Source organism: Xiphophorus hellerii, chromosome 23 (genome assembly GCF_003331165.1).
Source record: "Xiphophorus hellerii strain 12219 chromosome 23, Xiphophorus_hellerii-4.1, whole genome shotgun sequence".
NCBI lineage: Eukaryota > Metazoa > Chordata > Actinopteri > Cyprinodontiformes > Poeciliidae > Xiphophorus > Xiphophorus hellerii.
In genome coordinates, this window is record NC_045694.1 from 17,054,626 (window position 1) to 17,080,901 (window position 26,276).

The following is a 26,276-nucleotide window of genomic DNA, read 5'->3' on the forward strand; positions in this document are numbered from 1 at the left end:
CACATCCTTTCTGTCATAGTGCTCAATTGTCACTGGTTTCACTAGAAATACTTAAACTGGAAAAACCTTTACATGTTCACTGCTTGTTTCACCAACTGAGGTTTACTGATGTTTGGTTTACTTCTTTTACCTTTGCCCTGTGGGTAAGTACTAAGATTCACTGTCTCTAATTAGCAAAGCAGTTTAATCAAATTTGCAATGACAAGTTCACTCAGGAAAAATATTGTGATTTTGCCATTTTAAGAGCATATGGCATCATCATGTTTGTTGACAGACAGCTAAAAGTTTTTTTTATTATTATTTTAAACAGCATAACTCCAGAGGTTGTCAGTAAATGAAGTGAGAGCAATCATTGTGTAACACTGAACACAGCTTATCAAGATTTTTTTTAAAAAAGGGAAAAGCATTGAATTTTAAATTATTTATGATTATGTCATAACAGTCAAAAGATATTTCGAAATAAACACATTGCCATGAATATACCTTAGTACTAGAGAATGTGTTGCCAACATTTTTACAAATACAAAATGCCAGATTTATTGTGAGAGAGTAATTCTATTTATTTAGTTTTGAATTTCAACTTTTTGTTACTTCATTTTGCCTCTAGTTTTTTTAATTCTATTTTTACCATGTAAAACACTTTGGACTGTCTTGCTGCTTTAAGACTGCTACTATTTCTATGGCATGATTGTTTTAAGTAACAAATATTTAAGTTAAATAAAAAAAGATTAAGGAGTCAATTTATGTAATCTAGTAGTTGTCAGAAGAGTCTGAAATTATTATTTTTTTTTCATTTGACATTTTAAAATTACTAGCATAATTCCATTCGTTCAATGTGGAGTAACCTTAAGGAAAACATTTCAAAACAATGGGAATTTTCAGATATTTTACATTTAATGGAATATTTAAGAGACTGAAATTTTATTGTTTTATTTTTAGTAATTCATACAGACTACAGTATACAATTAACTCACACTGTCTACATGTTGCACCATGAAAGTAACACTGTACCAAAGCATTTACCATATATGTTTTGATTCAACACATTACACCCAAATAGAAACACAAGCTGTACTAAAGAGTTTGACAACATGGTTGTGTTCCTGCATACATAGACTTAAATATGATGGCACATAATTCTGTTCACATTAAAGAGGCTTAAAAATCCTTTACTGATGATAAAAAAGGCATAATAATAAAGAGGCATGGGATTATTTTCTTATGTTAGTTGCATGTTGTTTTGAATTTCTTAAGGAGATACTGTACATACAGTATTGTAAAATACATAAACACAGCTTTCATTGAGTGAAAAAAAACCCCACAGGTACTAATTTGCTGTTCCAATTTTGTAAAGTCAACATTAAATGTTAACAGGCTGCATCACTTAATATACTGAAAGTAAGCTAACTTAGAGCTTTGCTTGCAAACTCAAATAAGTAAATCCTGATATAAATACAGGATTTATATCAGGATAATCAGGATATAGTCTCTCATAGAGTATGAGAGACTATGTTCTCTCATAGTCGCTCACTCACTGAAACCCCAAGACTTATTTAACAATGTTCAAATAGCCAAAACCTTCAAACATGGTGACATTTAAACTTTATGTTATGAGAAATGTTACATTTGTGAATCAACTAAGCTGACATTGTGCTGCTTCGTCCTAAACTGAGGTAACAAAACAAAACATCACACCGCATGACTCTGGTCCCATGAAATCTAATTGTTCATCTCTGTTAAAAGAACAAAAAAAAAACATGTCTGCCGTAATTGCAGAAAGTAACATATTGATACGTCTTACTCTATTGTTTCTTGCAGAAAACAACTGAAAGGCATGATGGCTGAAGAAAGGCCTCAATTCTATTCATTTGTGCTTATGATGGACTTGGCACTTTCACATATTTAGGCCTGGCTAACTTATAAAACACAAGTAAACATGATTTAGCTAACAGTAAACACATTTACAAAATGCTGATTCTATTTAATTACTTTAAATTTTATTCAATGCTTTTTGAACATTTAGTTAGTTGTGCTGTATTTTACCTCTGATATTATACATCAGTGTTTGTATGGCGCAAGGCAGGGCACAAAGGATTCAATTGTAAATTCCAACATGTGCTTCTTTCTACTAAACATAAAAAGTCTCTAAGGGCATTTCAACCTTTCCATGTCCTCTCTTGGAATACTTGTTGTGCCTTCTGTACAAACTTAGAGTGCACATTTCTCAGGACCTCATCTTTACAATATTTTAAATATAAGTTGAAGCCATGCAGTCTATTCATGCATATAGGTATGGACATCATGGCGTTGTTGATCTGCGGTTTATGTGTTCAAAGAATGGGAGAGTGCAGGGTATGTTTTCTGGTCTGATTCATTTGAGTTGCATGACGACTGCACAGAGTAAGGAACAGGAACGAGACAAAGGAGGGCGTATCCATGGGGGTGGATCTCTAAACGGAGTTCCTCTTTTCTTCCACCAGGCTTTTGCTGTTGGCAAAAAAATCATATCCACAGCTGAAGGACTGGAATTACTTGGAGCTGTTGCCGCTTGTAGTGGAGGCCTGCCAACGAGACAACAGAATTAGACATTTGTGGAAAAGGACCCACAGCACTAAGAGCCTTGTGGTTGACCTGACTGAAATATGTCATGCAGCTGATTTCCTTCGCTCAGACGGGGGCTTCAGGCAGAGGACAGAGTGATCGGGAGAGAAGTTGGTGGATCTTTGAACGTGTATTGTGGATGTGATAGATTTGTCACTGAACACCATGCTCAAAAATTACATGAAGGAGAGTGGTTGCTAGGGAACCAAGTGCCTGATTTCTCTTTGCTGCACAAAGAATTAGGTCACATTTAAGACAGGAGACAGTGTCAGTCATGCTCTGAAGTGCCATCCTGTGAAAAGGACAGAAAGAGTAAAGTCCTATTCACCGTACAAATACGTGAAATAAAAGGTTACAATTTGAATATATTAGTGATGGGTCAGAAAGGGGCATGAACACAGATTAATATCCACATGCACAGCATCAATTTGAAAACATGGTGATTCAATTCAAGATGCAGATACTTAAAAAATTGACATTAAACATCAGATAGTGTCTGAAAATCAGATCAATGTTTTGACCAATATAAACAATGTACAAAACGCCCGTCGTCTCTAATAATCTTTCTATTTAAATAGCAAGACTTTCTTGTAATCTTTGAAATTGTTTTAATCAAAGTTTTTTACATTTTCTGGGGGACTGTCTAAGATTTTGTTTGAGCACTAGCTCATTTTCTGTGTTGTCACTTACGCCTCTGTTTCAAAAGTTTCAGAGGGTTAATTTCCCTGTGTGTTAAAAAACTGCCTGACTCTGAATCTTGAAATAAATAGGCAAAAAATTATCATAAATTCAAGGGTTGAAACAACTGTATGTGTCACATAACAAAACAAAACAAAAAAAATAATTAGAATCTTTTGGGGGCACTTGGTCATTATCAATTTGTTGCAAAGACGCATTTTATTTACATTTTCTGAACTGAACCTACAGAAAAATAACAAAATAACAGTTTGACAGACAAAAGCACCAAGAAGACGATTCTGTGTGCCCCTTTCCTGTTGAAACATGACTTTTGGAAAATGGATTTTTGTTGTAGATATTTGTGTTCAATTTACATCAGTCATGCCTTCTGTTGTCTTCCAATATGTTACGTCTTTATTTTGAACCAAATGCTGAACAATGTGCTGGACTAAAGATTTAAATAAAGCCCTTGGGAGTCCAAAGACTAAATCTGACACATTCAGCAAATCCTGGAGAGCTACTGATCAAAAATTATTTTAGTAGATTAAAAGAAAGTTTGACTTCACTGAAATGAAATAGGAAACTAATTATTTCCAATCTCTGTACAGAAAAATCACAGAATTGAAATGGCTTCAAAACTCTTTACCTGAATCACCATATTTGATTGTTCAAAAGCACAAAAACAAATCAGTTAATGTAAATCAGGCTCATGCTGTCAAATCTAAGAAAATATTCAATAATTAAAAGAAGTTGAGGAAGTTATTTCAACTATGCTAGGTAAACTGCATGGCTGGCATTTTACTGTTTAAAGATGAGCCTGAAAAAACAGCCAGACGTCTGAAGACATGGGAGAACCTGATAAACTGCTTGTTATTTCGAATATGGAAAAATTTAAGCACATTATTGTCAAAGGAAATTAAAAGGCATAATAAAGAAAAACATAACCACTGAAAAAAGGAGACGGTTAAAACACTAAAAATACTTCAACTTATCCATGAAAACAATTTCCGGGGCTTGAACGCTGCGTACCTCCAGCTGCTGAGTGGACCTTCCTCATTTAGGGTACTTTAGAGTGGAGAGAAAGAAAAGAAGGGATTCAATCATCAGGTCTTTGGCATAAATAATATTGCAAAAGTTTAATCAATAAAATGTCTCTTCTGAAATGAGTAAAGAAAATTGTGAGCCTTACAGGAAAGAGTGTTGTAAAAGTGACACTTTCTACAGGAATACATACTTACCATACAGATACAAATCTTAAAAATAAAAACAGATGGATGAAATTTTCAATAATTTCTTTTTAAAATGTTGAGCATTTGAATTTTTTTCTTTCTTAGCAGTTTTTAAAAGGAAAAAAAGTTTTAAGAAAACTTCTCCAGCAGAGGCGAGTATTTGCATTTTCCATTCTTAATAAAGGATATAGATAGTTGTCTCGTAAAATTTTCATCCATTCAATAAACTAAAGCATTATGTTTTGTCTTATTTTTCATTAAAGTAAATATATATAAATTTTAGTCTTTTACAAGTTCAGACCTATCTTTAAAGTTGATAAACATGACTGACAGAAATTCACTGTTTTAATCCAAAATTTAAACAGTGGCATTTCATCTGGCAGAAATAAGTTTGTTAAAAATGAAAAAGGTAAAACAATCCAAGGAATCATTAATTCATATTAGTCATAACAATCCTGTTACACGAACCTTTTTATTATTATCTTACCAGCAGAATGTAAAGAAGGAAAATAATGTTTTTGTTTTTATATAATTGTTGAAATTGTATATGTACTGGAGATTATTATACAACATGAACTAAAACCTGTTCTAAAATAAAGAGTGAAAAGAAGTTCCAAAGTGTGAACCAGGGAAAATAATTTATTGTAGCCGTCAGTTGTACCTGAAGAGTAGAAGCAGCTGAGTCACTAGTCTCTGACAGTCCTGTCCCTCTCGGGATGCTGGACACGATGTATCTGGAGCCCTTTGGCACAGGCTGTCTGACCACCAGTTTTCCTTTCCTGGTCTCTGCTAGAAACAGACTGTACCAGTAGGCATCATTGGAGACCAGAGTGGAGTCTGCGATGGTGGAGTTCCTCTCACTGATCACACTGTTCCTGCTGGGAGGAGCAGTTTTGCTGTGTTTGGGTTTCTGACACTTCAGCACGATGGTGACCAGGATGGTGATGAGCAGGAGAAATGACACCGAGGCCAGACCGATGACCAGATACAGGTTGATGTCTGAAAAGATGTCGTATTCCAGAGGTATCTCAGTCATGTCAGAGTAGGCCTTAACATCAGTCTCCACTGTCAGCAGCTTGATGGTGACTGTAGCAGAGAGAGCAGGTTGCCCGTTGTCCTTGGCAACAACAACCAGTCTGAGGTGACGTGAGTCTTTGTAACTGAACATCCTCATAGTCCTGATCTCTCCGTTGTATTGGTCCAAGCTGAACAAGGAAGCATCAGTCACCTGGAGAAACTGGTAGGTAATCCGAGAGTTGTGCACAGAGTCTGTGTCTAAGGCGATCACTTTAGCCACCAGGGATCCTTTATCAGTGGATCTGGGGATCTTCTCCTCCACCACTGAACCATGAGCGCGCCAAGGAGAGACAATAACTGGAGCGTTGTCATTTTGGTCAACAATGATGATGTGGACGGTCACATTACTGCTGAGAGGAGGAGAATCCAGAGTCTCTGGCCTCAATGTGGAAAAGAAACTCCTTCTCAATCTCATAGTCAAAAGTTTTCAGTGCATAAAGATTCCCGTTCTCTGGATTGATGGAGAACAGCATAGACATGGAAGTGTTGGCAATCTCCTTCTCTATGATGAAATAAACTAGATACTGGTTTTCATGGAGGTCAGGATCAAATGCAGTGAGTGAGCTGAGCAAGGAGCCAGGTGCATTATTCTCCATGACACGTATGGTATAAAATGACTGGGAGAACTGAGGAACATTGTCATTAACATCCAGCAGCTCCAAAGTCATAGTTTCATTGTCAGATAGAGGAGGAGACCCTCTGTCTGTGACAGTGAAGGTGATTTCATATTCTGGGACCTTCTCTCTGTCTAATGGCTCTGACACCACTAACTCATAATAGTTATCAGAGGACTCCCTCAGTTTGAAAGGCATGTTCTCTGGAATATGAAGATCAACCTGTCCATTATCACCTGAGTCTTTATCACTCACACTAACTACAGCTATCACTGTGTCTGTGGCCACATTCTCTTTTACTGGACTCTGAAAGGATTTTATAGAAATTTCAGGATGGTTGTCATTCATATCAGTCACCTGGATTGTAACTCTACACTGTCCAGATAAGGAGGTAGGTCCTTTGTCACTGGCTATCACCTCCATTTCATACAGTTTTAAATCTTCATAATTGATCATTTCCTTTACTCTGATTTCACCATTTTCTGGATTCAGGTTAAACATCATCTGGGTCCTCTCTGACGTGTATAAACTGTAAGAGTAAGTAATGTCAGAGTTGGAGCCTTCATCTAAATCAGTAGCATTCAGTTTGATCACTAAGCTTCCAATGGGCGAGTTCTCCATCACATCTACAACATACTGGTCTTTGTCAAATGAAGGGGCGTTGTCGTTCACATCAAGCACGCGAACAATAATGCTGGCTGTACCTGTGCGCGTGGGCACCCCGCCGTCCACAGCGGTCAGAATCAGATTATGAACAGCCTGCTGTTCTCTGTCCAGAGCCTTTTTCAGAACCAAATCAGCAAACTTCGTTCCGTCTCTCCCGGTCTGAATTTCAATAGCAAAATTATCACTTGCGCTCAGATGGTAGTTTTTCACAGAATTCGTTCCGACATCCGGGTCAGCAGCGTTGTTCAGGGAGAATCTCTCTCCAACAGGACTCGACTCTGAGATGTCCAAATGCATCGTTCCTCTTCTAAAATGAGGAGCGTTGTCATTAATATCTGTTATTTCCACCTCAATATTAAACATACGTATTGGGTTCTCAATTGTAGCGTCTAATTTAAGGAAACAATGTGAAGTAGTTTTCGACGGGCACAGAAACTCCCTGTCAACCCTTTCCAAAATATAAAGCTCCCCCGTGTCTTTGTTGATGCCAAGATATTTTTTATTGGCTACCACATCTACGCGCATCCTCCTCGACTTCAGCGTCTTCACTTCTAATCCCAAATCAGCCGCCAAATTAGCAACGACAGATCCCTCCTCCATTTCTTCAGGTACAGAATAATGAGTAACTGACAACACCACACTCCATGTGGCAAAAAGACAGAGAAACGGGAACACATACCCCGTCCTGCAAAGCCGTTTGACAGGCTCTGCCATCGTGACGAGCCGGTTCGGATGGTTCAGGTCTTTTACTTGAAAGCGCAAAACACAACGCAAATCGTTACAAAAGGAGTTTCTTTCCCAGGAATGACGCACTGATTGTGCACAACGTCTCTCATCCCCTCCTCAGACAACATATCGCGACTAACATGACCTCATCAAAAATTCGTTATCTGGAACTGAGAAATAAAGAGCATGAACAGTCTTCATTAAAATAAAAAAATAGATTTTCAAACCGTTTTAATATTCATTTAGTCGTAACTGGACTTAATAAAAGTTGATGAAGCGGAATAAATATGCTTCTACGTAATTATTTGGAAGCTACGCTTACAATATTAATGTACATAATTAATAATTGGTCATTATACGCATGTTATTTCTCATAAAAGTTTTTATTTTGTTCATCACTCCTGGAATACGCGGTGGTTTGGAAAGAAAAAACTATTATGAATTCTTCCACTGATTAAATGCAGCAAAAAATAAATAAATAAATAAATAAATAAATAAATAAATAAATAAATAAATAAATAAATAAATAAATAAATAAATAAATAAATAAATAAATAAATAAATAAAATAGAATCCCACATTTTTGAAAAATGTATGTAGGTATGGGGAATTTCCTTAGTAGTGGTAGTTGTAAAGTTTGCTCCTTCATCTCTTTAATTTAGTAAAACTGAAAAAAGGTGAAGAAAAACGAAGCATGACGATTAAAACTAAAAATGTTTTTACATAGAAAAATGTAAAAATTATATTTGATTAAGTAATTTGTAAAATTACCACAAAAGAGTTATTTCAGTCCATTCACACATTCCTAAATGAAAAATGTTTTGACTTCAATGTTTTTCCAAAAGTTAGGTCGATTTAAGATGCTTACTGTGTTAAAGGCCACAAATAAAAAAAACATAAAGAAGAAATAATGCTACGAGGTATGTTTAGCATAACGTTGAGAAAATCCAAAGAATACGTTTTGATAGCTCAGCTTTCTAGTAAACTTGCTATAACTGTCAGAGAAAATATGACAAAAGTTAGAACATACCTTACCACCTAAAAGTCAAAAACTTCAACATTATGCAGTAATGTTATGCAAGTACATGATTTCAAACTAACACTCAACTTTGAAATGTAGATGCTGTGCACTAAAGACACTGAATGTTAAAGGTATACGGTGCACAAATTTATTTGAAACCAGTTTTCTTTCAGAATATTTCCAAACTTCAAAGCTTGTTGTGAAACAGTGATTATTTTGCTCATGTTTTTTTTTTTTTCCATCTTGTGATGCATTGTCAAGTTATTCATATTGGTCCCCACTTCTAGGATATACTTGGCTCTTTTGTGACACAGGATCAGCTGGGTGTTGAAAATAAGTGAGTATTTTGCAATCTTTGTATGATTTTAGTCAAATGTTTTAAATAAGTCCTATATGGCAGTGTGCCTTCTCTGTTAAGCTTATTGTGCTTTTTTTTTTTTTTGCTATATTCTTTGCTAGGGTGTTGAATAATTTCCCAATAATTTAATACATCTGATTAAATGTATTAAAATCCATCACTTTTGCGATTTTACAGTCAAAGTATTACACAGTTAAATATGTACTTGACTGTCAGAGAAACATTTCAGTGAGATCTTTCCATGTCGTGAAAAAAACATGTTGAGCCCTATTTTAACAGAAATAAAAATTACATTATCTTCTTGTCTGACAAATTGAGCTTATTAAATGTGTAAAATTTGTGCCCAGACTTGTTTATTTTTTGCATTCTTGTCTTTTTTGCTTCTTTTGATTTTAAACAATTTAATTCTTTGCATTCTGAATTGCAACAGAAACTTTGTTCACACAGATCTGGGGCTTCTACATGTCTATTACTGTGCTAAAATTTACAGTCAGTGTAGTTGAAATCTGTACCATAACACAGACTTTATGGTTTAGCCAGATAAGGCCATGTAAAGACAAGACAGGTTGTGCTTGGTATCATGAAGGATAATACTTTAACCTTTAAGTTGGGATCAAGTGCTGCACAATATGTGACCTGCTCAAGATTAAAACATTAATTCAGAGTTTTGGACAAAGAGATGGAGATTTGCGACCAAATATAGCAGGGTGGCAGGAAGGGTCCCCCCCTAGGGCACAAAACAAAAGAATGAAACAAAAAAACAGGAAATGTTTAATTGTTGACTATATAAAGTGAGTCACAGACTCAAAGAGCCACTTGTGGCTCTGTAGCTGCAGCTTGCACACTGGTGATCCAGCAGATGACAGTTGTGGTCTTATCTCAAAACGGCTGAAGCTAAGGGGGAATTCAAACCAGAAAAGTTGTTGGATACTTTTGTTTGGGCAGGAACAAAAGTGAACTTTTTCTTTTTTTTGCTTTCCCATTGTTCTAGCAGACTATAATTTGTACACAAAGTAATACAGGTAACAATAATTGCTCCCATTAGATAGAAATTATGGAGGCGGAACAGAGTCCAGACCCAAGTGAAAACAAACTTTGGAAGTCCTGATTGCTACATTCCTGTAGTGCACATTTGCGCTATTACAATTGCAACATCATCTTCAATGTCAGAAGCAGCTCATTCAATGCAGGTTTCGCAATGGGATGTTTGTAATTTTGGAACGCTGTCATCAAATGGGGGCTGCCAGCTGAGATGCTTTGCATCCCCTATCCACCACATGTTAGTAGCAGCAGCAATAAGAAATCAAAAAACGGCACAATTTCAGTACCACTAGTACATGCATTAGCGTTAGCAACACAGAATAGTTCATCTTTGCCATAGGGCCCAACAATAGCGGACCATAAAGTTTGAAAAGATGTCCACTTCCTGTAGTTGGTTCAGATCGAGGCTGATCTGCATTCACTATAAGCAAAAAGCACCAGCATATATTTCGAAACGGACTGAGACCACCTCAAAAATTCAGTTTCAGTCAGATATTTTGGTCAACACAATAGTTCACTTGAGTGTATTCAGACCTGCACAAAAGGTCCAATGTGAGACACAAACTCTGGTCTATTTAAGGTGGAACAAATGTGTCAGGTGTGAATACATCTTAAAAGTACAAGATCTTAATTTTTAATTCACTGTTGAAGTAAAACTATGAAGGTAAAAATGAAATTGATTCAAGGTTTCCAATTAGTTACAATTTCTGTTCCAGCTCTTGTTATCCTAAGACATCTGTTTAATATTCATCTCTTCAGTACAGGGGCTATAACAGGTGCACTGGCCCCTGTTGGCCCCTGTTGGCCCCTGTTGGCCCCTGTCTAGAGCCACCCATAACTATACATGTGAACAAAGTTCTGCCCTTTCACTGATTATTATGATGATTTTGTTTTTTCAAACTAAAATTTTAGAATGATACACCATTTAGTTGTCACCTGGTATAAGTAATAAATGCTTTTGTTACCCATGCCTTAGAACTTACAAAATTCGTATTAACATTAAATGAACACAAATGAATAATGCAAAACTGAAATCTATCCATCCATTATCCAACAAGCTTATCCCTTGTGGTATAAGCATCAACAAGGGAGAGGTGAGGTTCACCCTGGACCTGGAGAGGTCTTCAGTCCATAATAGGAAATCTATCTATCTATCCATCCATCCATCCATCTTTTAAGAAAGACTATCCTAAGTCATTTAATTTACCAAATTTAGTTATTACATTTTAACTTGACATACAACATTAAAAAAATCTAATTATCAAAGTTTATTTTTACCTTAAACTATTTCTTCTAAACAAAATGGCAAAACAAACTCTTTAAATATATGTAAAAATAATGATGTGAACTCTTTGTTGTCCGAGTTAATATGTGGAAACATAGTCTTCAAGCAACAATGGGAAAAAAAACTTATGAATTGCACAAAAGAATAGATTTTGGTACCAACAGAAGCAGACATTCTGTCAAGATAAAATGACAAGAAGGCATATTAATATGACTAAGTGATTTATCGAGAAATCCATTAACCAGATGAAACTTCACAAAACATGAAAATGTATTTAAAAATAGTCATGGTGTACTTTATAAAGAAAATTGCTAATTATAATTTAATTGGATTATTCCGGTGTGGATATTTAGATGTTATTAATGTTATCCTAAGACATTTGTTTAATATTATCACTTCAGTACAGGCGCCACAACAGGTGACAAACTGTATAAAAGATAAACAAACACATAGATGTTAAACATATTTCTGTGGAAGTGTCCATGCTAAACGGCAGATGAAATGCCTGTGTAATGATTAGTCTGTGGAAAAATTCTTAATTACCGAACATAAAGCAACAAAATCTAAACTTTACCACACCTCATAAATTAAACATTCTGCTCTTTATTATTATAATCACAACAACATTCACAGCATTTTGAATGGAAAAACTATCAAATTATGTATGGAAGAACACTTTTTAGGATATTATACAACAAACTTGAAAAAAGCACATTTAAAGAAATTTACATTTCTTTAGGTGTAAGAAACATCATAATGCTTACACCTAAGACATTAGGTGTAAGCAAAATGTTTTATACAAAACATTTTATATGTATTTTGTATAAAAATGTTTGTCTTGTTTCAGCTAAATTATGTGTTATAGTGTTGAAAAGGGTATTTGTTTGTTTTTCGCATCGGGGAATGATATCCCTTTAGCATAGTCAATACAGAAATATTTAAAGTCCTTCAGAATGAATTGTAAATTATTTAATTTTACTTGTTTTGTCAGAATATAAACTCACTATAGAGTTTTGAAGGAACATTGGGTATTTTGATATATTGTCCTGATATAAATTTAGTGTGAGAAATCGCAAGAAAATGGACCTTGGCTAAATTTTAATTGACTTGATTCAATCTTTGTGAAGATAAAAAAAAATTAAAGCCTTTCCATCATGTACAATATATGTTGATGCATCATTTTTGAATACATATTGTGTCAAACTCTACAAAACAAATCTGTTTTTATGACTTCTTTAAGATTGTTTTACCTGCAGAGTAGAAGCAGCTGAGTCACTAGTCTCTGACAGTCCTGTCCCTCTCGGGATGCTGGACACGATGTATCTGGAGCCCTTTGGCACAGGCTGTCTGACCACCAGCTTTCCTTTCCTGGTCTCTGCTAGAAACAGACTGTACCAGTAGGCATCATTGGAGACCAGAGTGGAGTCTGCGATGGTGGAGTTCCTCTCACTGATCACACTGTTCCTGCTGGGAGGAGCAGTTTTGCTGTGTTTGGGTTTCTGACACTTCAGCACGATGGTGACCAGGATGGTGATGAGCAGGAGAAATGACACCGAGGCCAGACCGATGACCAGATACAGGTTGATGTCTGAAAAGATGTCGTATTCCAGAGGCATCTCAGTCATGTCAGAGTAGGCCTTAACATCAGTCTCCACTGTCAGCAGCTTGATGGTGACTGTAGCAGAGAGAGCAGGCTCCCCGTTGTCCTTGGCAACAACAACCAGTCTGAGGTGGCGCGAGTCTTTGTAACTGAACATCCTCATAGTCCTGATCTCTCCATTGTATTGGTCCAAGCTGAACAAGGAAGCATCAGTCACCTGGAGAAACTGGTAGGTAATCCGAGAGTTGTGCACAGAGTCTGTGTCTAAGGCGATCACTTTAGCCACCAGGGATCCTTTATCAGTGGATCTGGGGATCTTCTCCTCCACCACTGAGCCATGAGCGCGCCAAGGAGAGACAATAACTGGAGCGTTGTCATTTTGGTCAACAATGATGATGTGGACGGTCACATTACTGCTGAGAGGAGGAGAACCAGAGTCTCTGGCCTCAATGTGGAAAAGAAACTCCTTCTCAATCTCATAGTCAAAAGTTTTCAGTGCATAAAGATTCCCGTTCTCTGGATTGATGGAGAACAGCATAGACATGGAGGTGTTGGCAATCTCCTTCTCTATGATGAAATAAACTAGATACTGGTTTTCATGGAGGTCAGGATCAAATGCAGTGAGTGAGCTGAGCAAGGAGCCAGGTACGTTATTCTCCATGACACGTATGGTATAAAATGACTGGGAGAACTGAGGAACATTGTCATTAACATCCAGCAGCTCCAAAGTCATAGTTTCATTGTCAGATAGAGGAGGAGACCCTCTGTCTGTGACAGTGAAGGTGATTTCATATTCTGGGACCTTCTCTCTGTCTAATGGCTCTGACACCACTAACTCATAATAGTTATCAGAGGACTCCCTCAGTTTGAAAGGCATGTTCTCTGGAATATGAAGATCAACCTGTCCATTATCACCTGAGTCTTTATCACTCACACTAACTACAGCTATCACTGTGTCTGTGGCCACATTCTCTTTTACTGGACTCTGAAAGGATTTTATAGAAATTTCAGGATGGTTGTCATTCATATCAGTCACCTGGATTGTAACTCTACACTGTCCAGATAAGGAGGTAGGTCCTTTGTCACTGGCTATCACCTCCATTTCATACAGTTTAAAATCTTCATAATTTATCATTTCCTTTACTCTGATTTCACCATTTTCTGGATTCAGGTTAAACATCATCTGGGTTCTCTCTGACGTGTATAAACTGTAAGAGTAAGTAATGTCAGAGTTGGAGCCTTCATCTAAATCAGTAGCATTCAGTTTGATCACTAAGCTTCCAATGGGCGAGTTCTCCATCACATCTACAACATACTGGTCTTTGTCAAATGAAGGGGCGTTGTCGTTCACATCAAGCACGCGAACAATAATGCTGGCTGTACCTGTGCGCGTGGGCACCCCGCCGTCCACAGCGGTCAGAATCAGATTATGAACAGCCTGCTGTTCTCTGTCCAGAGCCTTTTTCAGAACCAAATCGGCAAACTTCGTTCCGTCTCTCCCGGTCTGAATTTCAATAGCAAAATTATCACTTGCGCTCAGATGGTAGTTTTTTACAGAATTCGCACCGACATCCGGGTCAGCAGCGTTGTTCAGGGAGAATCTCTCTCCAACAGGGACTCGACTCTGAGATGTCCAAATGCATCGTTCCTCTTCTAAAATGAGGAGCGTTGTCGTTTATGTCCAATATTTCCACCTCTATGTTAAACATGCGCACAGGGTTTTCAATGGTTGCGTCTATTCTTAGGAAGCAGGACGTTGTTGTCTTGAGAGGACAAAGAAACTCCCTGTCAATCCTTTCCAAAATAAAAAGCTCCCCGGTGTCTTTGTTAATATCAAGATATTTCTTGTTGCCCACCACGTCCACTCGCATTTTTCTTTTGCTCAGACTCCTTACGTCTAATCCCAAATCAGATGCTAAATTCGCAACAACGGACCCTTCATCCATTTCCTCCGGAACGGAATAATGAGTTACCGGGCTTACCGTGTCCAGGATGGAAGAAAAACACAGGAACACTGCGACATACCTCTTCCACGAAAAACAAACATGTTCACGAGCCATTATCATTAATCCGTCTTCAAAGCCCTACACTTGATATTTGGTGGTGTATTTGTACCAAATATAAACGAGATTTTATATAAACGACTCCTTTTCATAGCAGAGTCGTGAAAGGAATGACTCCTTTCACGGCTTCCAACGAACTGTCGTGAAAACGATGACTTCACCAGTGCTTTCTTTTCTCGGAGAGCAGCGACATGAACGGCTTATTTTCAAATTGTGTTGTTACAGAGGAGACGGGAAGAAAATAGTTTCTGAATGGTTTAAATTTGTTTCAGTTTCGGTTATTTTTCGAAATGTTTTACAACCTCTTCAAGGTTTAATTTATAATTTTCATATTTTCTTTATTATATTCAAACGTCTTAACTTTTTCATGGACATACAAATCCATCCTTGGGTCATTCGTTTCATTTTCTGTCTTGTTTGTACATTTAAGCGATTTATCACTTATACACAACCAAAAAACTTAAATAAAAGGTGGTGCAAGGACGCATGTTGAGTTTTTTAGTAGGTACGGGGTTTTGTGGGGTTTTTTTGGTTTTATTTATTTTGTTTTTCTATTGTTTTATGACCAGGTTTGTTTGTAATGTAAGATGAGTTAAATACTTTGTAGAGAACAGTAAATTTATTTATGACAGAAATGATCAGAAAAAATATTTTAAGCATATTTTGCAAATATATAAGAGAACCTCACAGGACAAAAACACAAAGCCTTTACAGTATATAAAGATCTACAATATGAAAAGTAAGTGACACAGGTTATTTAATAGGTATCTGATAATGAACTAGGTAATATCTATGTTGATCTTGGGATTTTTTATTTTATTTTAATAGAGCTTTTATTTATGCAAATTTTTATTATGAAATTACTTATATAGAAGGTGATTCCATTCTCTATGAAATTAGAAATAAACTTTTAAAGTTTTTGAAAACAATCTGAGTTTTGTTATTTTCACTTATACTTGTCCTACCTGCAGAGTAGAAGCAGCTGAGTCACTAGTCTCTGACAGTCCTGTCCCTCTCGGGATGCTGGACACGATGTATCTGGAGCCCTTTGGCACAGGCTGTCTGACCACCAGCTTTCCTTTCCTGGTCTCTGCTAGAAACAGACTGTACCAGTAGGCATCGTTGGAGACCAGAGTGGAGTCTGCGATGGTGGAGTTCCTCTCACTGATCACACTGTTCCTGCTGGGAGGAGCAGTTTTGCTGTGTTTGGGTTTCTGACACTTCAGCACGATGGTGACCAGGATGGTGATGAGCAGGAGAAATGACACCGAGGCCAGACCGATGACCAGATACAGGTTGATGTCTGAAAAGATGTCATATTCCAGAGGCATCTCAGTCATGTCAGAGTAGGCCTTAACATCAGTCTCCACTGTCAGCAGCTTGATGGTGACTGTAGCAGAGAGAGCAGGCTGCCCGTTGTCCTTGGCAACAACAACCAGTCTGTGGTGGCGTGAGTCTTTGTAACTGAACATCCTCATAGTCCTGATCTCTCCGTTGTATTGGTCCAAGCTGAACAAGGAAGCATCAGTCACCTGGAGAAACTGGTAGGTAATCCGAGAGTTGTGCACAGAGTCTGTGTCTAAGGCGATCACTTTAGCCACCAGGGATCCTTTATCAGTGGATCTGGGGATCTTCTCCTCCACCACTGAGCCATGAGCGCGCCAAGGAGAGACAATAACTGGAGCGTTGTCATTTTGGTCAACAATGATGATGTGGACGGTCACATTACTGCTGAGAGGAGGAGAACCAGAGTCTCTGGCCTCAATGTGGAAAAGAAACTCCTTCTCAATCTCATAGTCAAAAGTTTTCAGTGCATAAAGATTCCCGTTCTCTGGATTGATGGAGAACAACATAGACATGGAGGTGTTGGCAATCTCCTTCTCTATGATGAAATAAACTAGATACTGGTTTTCATGGAGGTCAGGGATCAAATGCAGTTAGTGAGCTGAGCAAGGAGCCAGGTGCGTTATTCTCCATGACACGTATGGTATAAAATGACTGGGAGAACTGAGGAACATTGTCATTAACATCCAGCAGCTCCAAAGTCATAGTTTCATTGTCAGATAGAGGAGGAGACCCTCTGTCTGTGACAGTGAAGGTGATTTCATATTCTGGGACCTTCTCTCTGTCTAATGGCTCTGACACCACTAACTCATAATAGTTATCAGAGGACTCCCTCAGTTTGAAAGGCATGTTCTCTGGAATATGAAGATCAACCTGTCCATTATCACCTGAGTCTTTATCGCTCACACTAACTACAGCTATCACTGTGTCTAACACTATGTTCTCACTGACTGGACTCTGAAAGGATTTAATTGATATTTCTGGGTGGTTGTCGTTCATGTCTTCAACTAGGATCTTTATGGTACATTGTCCTGATAAACTATTCACTCCTCTATCTGTTGCTATGACTTCCATGTCATAAATCCTAAAATCTTCATAGTTCAGTATTCCTTTTACAGTAACTTCACCTGTTGTTGGATTAAGATTAAATGTTTCTTGCGTTTTTTCTGATGTATAAAGACTATATGAGTATGTTACTGTCAGAATTTGAACCTTCATCTAAATCTACTGCCTTAACATGAACAACAAGGCTTCCAATTGGGTCATTTTCAAAAATATTTACATTATAACTGGGTTTGTCAAATGTGGGCGCATTATCATTCGTATCTAAAACGCGAATAATAACACTCGCGGTGCCAGATCGAGCAGGTGTTCCCCCATCTATGGCTGTTAGCATTAGATTATGAGCCGCCTGCTTCTCCCGATCTAATGGTTTTTTAAGGATCAAATCAGCAAATTTTGACCCGTCTCTCCCCGTTTGAACCTCAATATTAAAATGTTCGCTTTCACTGAGCTCGTACGTCTTCAACGAATTTGCTCCAACATCAGGATCAGCTGCATTACTGAGCGAAAATCGCTCTCCTTTAGGCGTAGCCTCAGATATGTCTAAATGTATGACGTCTCTTCGAAATTGTGGTGCGTTGTCATTCATATCCAAAATCTCTACCTCTATATTGAAAATTCGCACTGGATTTTCTAGGATTATTTCTAATCGTAGGTAGCAAGGCGCTGAAGATTTTGTGGGACAAATGAGTTCCCTGTCAATTTTTTCCACAATATACAGCTCCCCAGTCTCTTTGTTCACATCCAGATATTTCTTGTTAGCGATGATATCAACTCGCATTCTTCTTCGATTCAGTGTGGCCACGTCCAGGCTAAGATCTGAAGCAAGATTGGCAACAACCGATCCCTCTTTCATTTCTTCTGGTATAGAGTAATGAGTCACTGCCGTCGATATGTTCCGGGCGAAGGTAAAAATAATAAAGAGGAGCTGAACATACCTCTCTCCCTTTGTTATTGCGCGAACCATTGCTTCGAAATGCGCTAGCTTTCAAACTGCTGAAAGAAAGCTTAGTGCTGTTGATGATTTTGTTTTCCTCAAAAGTCTCTCTCCAAACCTTTTACAAGCCTAAATCCAGGAAAATACCTGAAATCGCTTCTGCTCTTTCTGTAATTCCTCGCAGCACCACAGAGCCGCCCTGACATCCTACGAATAAGCTCCAATGATAACGTCTTATCCCGACGTTCAGAGTACATTAGTGCTACAGCGCCACCGTTTGGTTCCGGAAAACAACTGCCAGATAATATAACACAAAACAAAACACATACTAAATAATAATAATAATAATAATAATAACAATCTGAAGTGAAAGACGCCATTAAAAAATTTTACGTATTAAACCATCAACTTCGCAGAACAGCAAAAATTAAAATGAAGAACATTACAAGAGCGGCACAATATAAGTTTGAATATCAACCGCGTATATTTATTTATCTGTTTCAAAATATTCACAGACAAAAAGTTTGATAAATTAGGAGACTCTATCTCCAATCTTAGCAGGCAAAATCGTATGAGCTATACGTCAACAGCGGTTGATAAAATCAAGGAAACAATGAGAGCTGCATCTCATTGCTGCAACAAAAAATGTATCATAGAAAACCGAATATTTTCGACCCAAAAATAAGGAAGAAAAATTGTTTTATTTGTTAGCATAAGTCATTTAAACGTTTCCATCTCACCGCAAGCGGTTTGCGCGCTCTGTCGTCTGGAGAAATAGACATAGCGCAGTTTTATGGGGGGAGGAACAGACAATAGAGTGTAGAATCACTTCATTGACCTCATTCACAGGTGCTGGTAGAGGGATAGAATTAAACATGTTACTTAATGAGCTAAAATATACATGAAGTCTCATTGAATATAGTGATAGAAGAGTATAATTTCAGTATTTCTGGCATTCCCAAAATGTTCCGCTGTGCAGGTAGTTACTATGCATTAAAATGTTTAATTGGCCAAATTAATTATCTGACACACGATGAAAATAGAACAGTTTCTCATATCTTGGAGAATAATGCGAAAATAAATGTTCAAGACAGTATCAAAAATAAAATGACACATATCAACTGGATTACCTGCAGAGTAGAAGCAGCTGAGTCACTAGTCTCTGACAGTCCTGTCCCTCTCGGGATGCTGGACACGATGTATCTGGAGCCCTTTGGCACAGGCTGTCTGACCACCAGCTTTCCTTTCCTGGTCTCTGCTAGAAACAGACTGTACCAGTAGGCATCAGTTGGAGACCAGAGTGGAGTCTGCGATGGTGGAGTTCCTCTCACTGATCACACTGTTCCTGCTGGGAGGAGCAGTTTTGCTGTGTTTGGGTTTCTGACACTTCAGCACGATGGTGACCAGGATGGTGATGAGCAGGAGAAATGACACCGAGGCCAGACCGATGACCAGATACAGGTTGATGTCTGAAAAGATGTCGTATTCCAGAGGCATCTCAGTCATGTCAGAGTAGGCCTTAACATCAGTCTCCACTGTCAGCAGCTTGATGGTGACTGTAGCAGAGAGAGCAGGCTCCCCGTTGTCCTTGGCAACAACAACCAGTCTGAGGTGGCGTGAGTCTTTGTAACTGAACATCCTCATAGTCCTGATCTCTCCGTTGTATTGGTCCAAGCTGAACAAGGAAGCATCAGTCACCTGGAGAAACTGGTAGGTAATCCGAGAGTTGTGCACAGAATCTGTGTCTAAGGCGATCACTTTAGCCACCAGGGATCCTTTATCAGTGGATCTGGGGATCTTCTCCTCCACCACTGAGCCATGAGCGCGCCAAGGAGAGACAATAACTGGAGCGTTGTCATTTTGGTCAACAATGATGATGTGGACGGTCACATTACTGCTGAGAGGAGGAGAACCAGAGTCTCTGGCCTCAATGTGGAAAAGAAACTCCTTCTCAATCTCATAGTCAAAAGTTTTCAGTGCATAAAGATTCCCGTTCTCTGGATTGATGGAGAACAGCATAGACATGGAGGTGTTGGCAATCTCCTTCTCTATGATGAAATAAACTAGATACTGGTTTTCATGGAGGTCAGGGTCAAATGCAGTGAGTGAGCTGAGCAAGGAGCCAGGTGCGTTATTCTCCATGACACGTATGGTATAAAATGACTGGGAGAACTGAGGAACATTGTCATTAATATCCAGCAGCTCCAAAGTCATAGTTTCATTGTCAGATAGAGGAGGAGACCCTCTGTCTGTGACAGTGAAGGTGATTTCATATTCTGGGACCTTCTCTCTGTCTAATGGCTCTGACACCACTAACTCATAATAGTTATCAGAGGACTCCCTCAGTTTGAAAGGCATGTTCTCTGGAATATGAAGATCAACCTGTCCATTATCACCTGAGTCTTTATCACTCACACTAACTACAGCTATCACTGTGTCTAACTCTATGTTCTCACTGACTGGACTCTGAAAGGATTTAATTGAAATATGTGGATGGTTGTCATTCATGTCCTCTACAAGAATTTTAATTTTACATTGTCCTGAAAGTGCACTAACTCCTTTATCAGTTGCAATAACTTCCATGTCGTAGATCCTAAAATCTTCATAATTCAACACACCTTTCACTGTTATTTCACCTGTTGTTGGGTTTAATTTAAATGTTTCCTGCGGTTTTTTCTGATGTGTACAAACTATATGAATATATTAATTCTGAATTTAATCCGTCGTCTACATCAGTCGCATTAAGATGAATTACCCTACTTCCAATGGGAGAATTTTCTAAAACGCTAACTTCATAGTTTTCTGGTTTGAATTTAGGGGCGTTGTCATTTGTATCTAAAACATGGACAATAATGCTCGCTGTTCCAGAACGAGACGGTAAGCCACCATCTACAGCTGTGAGTATTAAATTATGAACCGCTTGCTCTTCTCGATCAATTTGTTTTTTCAAAATCAAGTCAGGAAATTTTGATCCATCTCTCCCAGTCTGAATTTCTATCGTAAAAAAATCACTGTCGCTCAGATGATATGTTTTGAGAGCATTAGAACCCACATCTGGATCAACTGCGTTGCTCACAGAAAACCGCTCGCCAGCCTGTGTTGCCTCTGAAATATCTAGATCTATTGTGTCTCTCCTGAAATGAGGTGCGTTATCATTAATGTCCATTATCTCCAACTCGATATAAAATATCCGTTTGGGGTTTTCAATTATAGCCTCCATTTTCAGATAACACGACGTCTTGGCGGGGCAGAGAGATTCTCTATCAATTCGCTCGACAATGAACAGCTCCCCTGTTTCTTTGTTCACGTCCAAATATTTCCGACTTCCTATGGTATCCAGGCGCATTTTTCGCTCGATCAATTTCTTTACATCTAGTCCTAAATCTCCAGCGAGATTTGCGACTACGGAGCCTTCTTCCAGTTCTTCCGGAACAGAGTAGTGTGTCACTGCAAACTGCGGATTTAATTGCAGCAAAGCAGACAAAAATTGTCAGAACATACCTTCTCCAATCTAGACAGCAGATAAAACCTTCCATGGTTGACACTGATCTTTGTTTTCTTTCGAAGACTGATTTCCTTGAAAAGGATCTTCGACAAACACCGGAGTCCCCCGTTTAGTTTTTAAACTGGAAAGCCTATAAATCCGTGCGTAATCAAAACTGGGAGCTGAGCGGTTGCTGGTCTGTTCCGTTCTCACCACTTCATTGCAAACAATGATGGCGATCGTGATGTCACAAATTTACGTAACCACGCATGGAAAACAGCGCCTCGCTGTGAAAGATTCCGTAATTCAGTCGATGTTTAAGTTATGTGTAAAAGTGTTTTAATTTAGTAAAGAAAATAACGACCAAGTTATGCAATCTTCAGTAGAGTATTCCAGTGGAGGAAAACGTCTTTTTTTTCGTACATCGCGCAAATTCATAGGCTTTTGTCTAATACTGCTCATTTAGATTTGAACAGTTCAAAATTAATCTATTTTTGTAGTATGAATTAAAATTTGCAAGTTATAAAACTTTACAAATTCCGTACAACTTCTAAAACATAAATATACTGCTCCAACCACGCATTTCATAAAAAATATGGCGGCAGACATTTATGAAATCAGTGTGTGTAATCAGGAATGTGTTAATTTACAGTATGTTAAATTAATATTACATGTCTTAAGAGTACAAGTTATAAGTCACATCAAGTGTCTCACCTGCAGAGTAGAAGCAGCTGAGTCACTAGTCTCTGACAGTCCTGTCCCTCTCGGGATGCTGGACACGATGTATCTGGAGCCCTTTGGCACAGGCTGTCTGACCACCAGCTTTCCTTTCCTGGTCTCTGCTAGAAACAGACTGTACCAGTAGGCATCGTTGGAGACCAGAGTGGAATCTGCGATGGTGGAGTTCCTCTCACTGATCACACTGTTCCTGCTGGGAGGAGCAGTTTTGCTGTGTTTGGGTTTCTGACACTTCAGCACGATGGTGACCAGGATGGTGATGAGCAGAAGAAATGACACCGAGGCCAGACCGATGACCAGATACAGGTTGATGTCTGAAAAGATGTCATATTCCAGAGGTATCTCAGTCATGTCAGAGTAGGCCTTAACATCAGTCTCCACTGTCAGCAGCTTGATGGTGACTGTAGCAGAGAGAGCAGGCTGCCCATTGTCCTTGGCAACAACAACCAGTCTGTGGTGGCGCGAGTCTTTGTAACTGAACATCCTCATAGTCCTGATCTCTCCATTGTATTGGTCCAAGCTGAACAAGGAAGCATCAGTCACCTGGAGAAACTGGTAGGTAATCCGAGAGTTGTGCACAGAGTCTGTGTCTAAGGCGATCACTTTAGCCACCAGGGATCCTTTATCAGTGGATCTGGGGATCTTCTCCTCCACCACTGAGCCATGAGCGCGCCAAGGAGAGACAATAACTGGAGCGTTGTCATTTTGGTCAACAATGATGATGTGGACGGTCACATTACTGCTGAGAGGAGGAGAACCAGAGTCTCTGGCCTCAATGTGGAAAAGAAACTCCTTCTCAATCTCATAGTCAAAGGTTTTCAGTGCATAAAGATTCCCGTTCTCTGGATTGATGGAGAACAGCATAGACATGGAGGTGTTGGCAATCTCCTTCTCTATGATGAAATAAACTAGATACTGGTTTTCATGGAGGTCAGGATCAAATGCAGTTAGTGAGCTGAGCAAGGAGCCAGGTGCATTATTCTCCATGACACGTATGGTATAAAATGACTGGGAGAACTGAGGAACATTGTCATTAACATCCAGCAGCTCCAAAGTCATAGTTTCATTGTCAGATAGAGGAGGAGACCCTCTGTCTGTGACAGTGAGGGTGATTTCATATTCTGGGACCTTCTCTCTGTCTAATGGCTCTGACACCACTAACTCATAATAGTTATCAGAGGACTCCCTCAGTTTGAAAGGCATGTTCTCTGGAATATGAAGATCAACCTGTCCATTATCACCTGAGTCTTTATCGCTCACACTAACTACAGCTATCACTGTGTCTAACTCTATGTTCTCACTGACTGGACTCTGAAAGGATTTAATTGATATTTCTGGGTGGTTGTCATTCATGTCTTCAACTAGGATCTTTATGGTACATTGTCCTGATAAACTATTCACTCCTTTATCTGTTGCTATGACTTCCATGTCATAAATATTAAAATCTTCATAGTTCAACATTCCTTTTACAGTAATTTCACCTGTGGTTGGATTTAATTTAAATGTTTCCTGGGTTTTCTCTGATGTGTATAAACTATATGAGTATGTAATATCAGAATTTGACCCGTAATCTAAATCCGAAGCATTTAAATCAATAACGAGACTTCCAATGGGAGAATTTTCCATTACTTTGACATTATAGGCTGCTTTATCAAATGTAGGTGCATTGTCGTTTGTATCTAAAACATGAACGAAAATATTGACCGTACCAGATCGCGCAGGTGTTCCTCCATCTACAGCTGTGAGTATTAAATTATGTTGTTCCTTCTTTTCACGATCTAAAGTCTTTATTAGAATCAAATCAGCGAATTTTGATCCATCTCTTCCTGTTTGAATTTCGATGTTAAAATATTCACTTTCACTTAAATAATATGTTTTTACGGAATTTGTTCCAACATCCGGATCCACCGCATTACTAAGTGAAAACCTTTCTCCCTTCGGCGTTGCTTCGGATATATCTAGATGAATGGCGTCTCTTCGAAATTGCGGGGCGTTGTCATTCATATCTAGCACTTCTAACTCTATGTTGAATATCCGTAATGGGTTTTCAAGTGTTATTTCGAGTCTTAGATAACACGAGGAAGACGACTTTGTATTGCAAATATGCTCCCTGTCAATCTTCTCAACAATATACAGTTCGCCAGTCTCTTTGTTCACATCCAAATATTTTTTGTTAGCGATTATGTCAAGGCGCATCTTTCTCTTTGTTAGAGTTGCTACGTCGAGGCCGAGATCGGTGGCGAGGTTTGCCACAACTGTCCCTTCTTTCATCTCTTCAGGCAAGGTGTAATGCGTAACTGCGCTTGATATTTTGCGAACGATTAGGAAAACAATAAAGAGCAGCACGTACCTGTGCATAAAGCCCTTTGTTGAAACCGGACTCATTGTGAAATTCAGGATAACAGTAAATCAAAAAGAGAAAGTCAGGCTGTCAGCGACACTGAAAATACTCCTCTGCCATCAATCCGAAACCTTTAAAACGTTTTAAATCCAGGCAAAATACAGGAAAACGGCGACATCTTTCACTGAACGACGTTTCAGCACCAGGGAGCTGTCCAGTCTCTGCATGAAAACGCTCCGACAAATGAGACCTCCAGGATGACGTCCATGAACCGAACTTTAAGAAAGACAACAGCGCCACCATTTATTAATCCAAACTATGTACTGAAATTGAAAGATGAAAAAGATAATATTACTATTTATCTAATAAAAAGATATCGGAGGCAAAGTCTACCTCAAAATATTCTTTAAATGTTGTGATTATATTTACTTTATATCGCAGATCCTCAACTTTACTTGCAGAAATGTGAAATCTAAATGACATTTTCAACTGCTATGTCAAACAATGTTGCTTATAGTTTTCATCCATCCATCCATCCATCCATCCATCCATCCATCCATCCATCCATCCGTCTCGTATTCCCCTTTGATTTCACGTAGTGCAAGAGCTTGTCTCCCAGTCAATACTCAAGTTGCTGGGTAATTCCTGGACAACCTGCAATTTAATCCTAATAATCTTTCATAGACGTGTGAATGAAATTCATATTGCCTCGTGAAATATTAACTGCCTTTCTACCAAAGGAAATACTAATATTGTATAGACACAAAATCATAAATTATTTCTGCTCCTGCTATGTTGTTATTGGTAGTAGCGGTAAAATCTAATTTTGTTGCTGATGATAGTAGTAATACAGAATTAGCACTTAAATTGAGCTTTATTTTCATTTGAAATTTTAGTTTATTTAATGTAACATAGCATTTTATCAAGATAATATTATTTATCATTGGAAAGCATCTACATAAAAATATATGTTAATGCAACTATGCATCTGATGAAACCTGCAAATAAAATTTGCAACACATTTTTTTTTAAGTAGAGAAAAAATCAAAGTGATAATTATAGAGAGAATGAAATATGGTTTGAAGGTAAGTATGGGTTAATTTTTCAAATATTTTAAAATGCTGCATTAAAGATGTGACCATACATTACTAATAAGTCTTGCATTTCTATTTCTGCTTTGAAATTCTTAAGAGACATATGGTGAATCAAAATGTAAGGTTATGTTGACAAAAAAGTATGTATTGTGAAAAAGACCATATCACCTAAAACAAAATATAGTGACTATATTTTTTTTAATGATGGTGTTTTATAATTTTTGTCATATGAAAAAAAAATATGATAATGAAAGGGTAGATTTCAAAGATATTAAAGAATACTATGTAACAATTTGGTCTTGGACAAAACTATAATG

General features: G+C 38.1%; 3 protein-coding genes across 3 annotated transcripts; all 3 read right to left on the reverse strand.

Moving 5' to 3' along the window:
* Positions 1-1,738: 1,738 nt before the first annotated feature.
* Positions 1,739-15,876, reverse strand: LOC116714983 (protocadherin alpha-C2-like). The gene is given in 3 exon segments (XM_032555802.1): positions 1,739-2,561; positions 12,547-14,505; positions 14,507-15,876. Coding segments are annotated over 3 exon segments (2,448 nt in total). The 5' UTR covers positions 14,963-15,876; the 3' UTR covers positions 1,739-2,528.
* Positions 15,877-19,586: 3,710 nt separating this feature from the next.
* LOC116714894 (protocadherin alpha-C2-like) lies at positions 19,587-21,002 on the reverse strand (the record flags this gene model as incomplete). Its single annotated transcript, XM_032555691.1, has 1 exon — positions 19,587-21,002. A coding segment is annotated over one exon (1,416 nt), but the record flags the coding sequence as incomplete, so codon positions are not given.
* A 625-nt stretch (positions 21,003-21,627) lies between these two features.
* LOC116714895 (protocadherin beta-16-like) lies at positions 21,628-24,909 on the reverse strand. The gene has a single exon (XM_032555692.1). The coding sequence runs from the start codon at positions 24,907-24,909 to the stop codon at positions 22,483-22,485; it is 2,427 nt and encodes an 808-aa protein (XP_032411583.1). The 3' UTR covers positions 21,628-22,482.
* Positions 24,910-26,276: the final 1,367 nt, after the last annotated feature.

Coding starts and splice junctions, on each gene's coding strand:
- LOC116714895 (XM_032555692.1), bottom strand. CDS start 24,909: ATGAGTCCGGTTTCAACAAAGGGCTTTATGCACAGGTACGTGCTGCTC.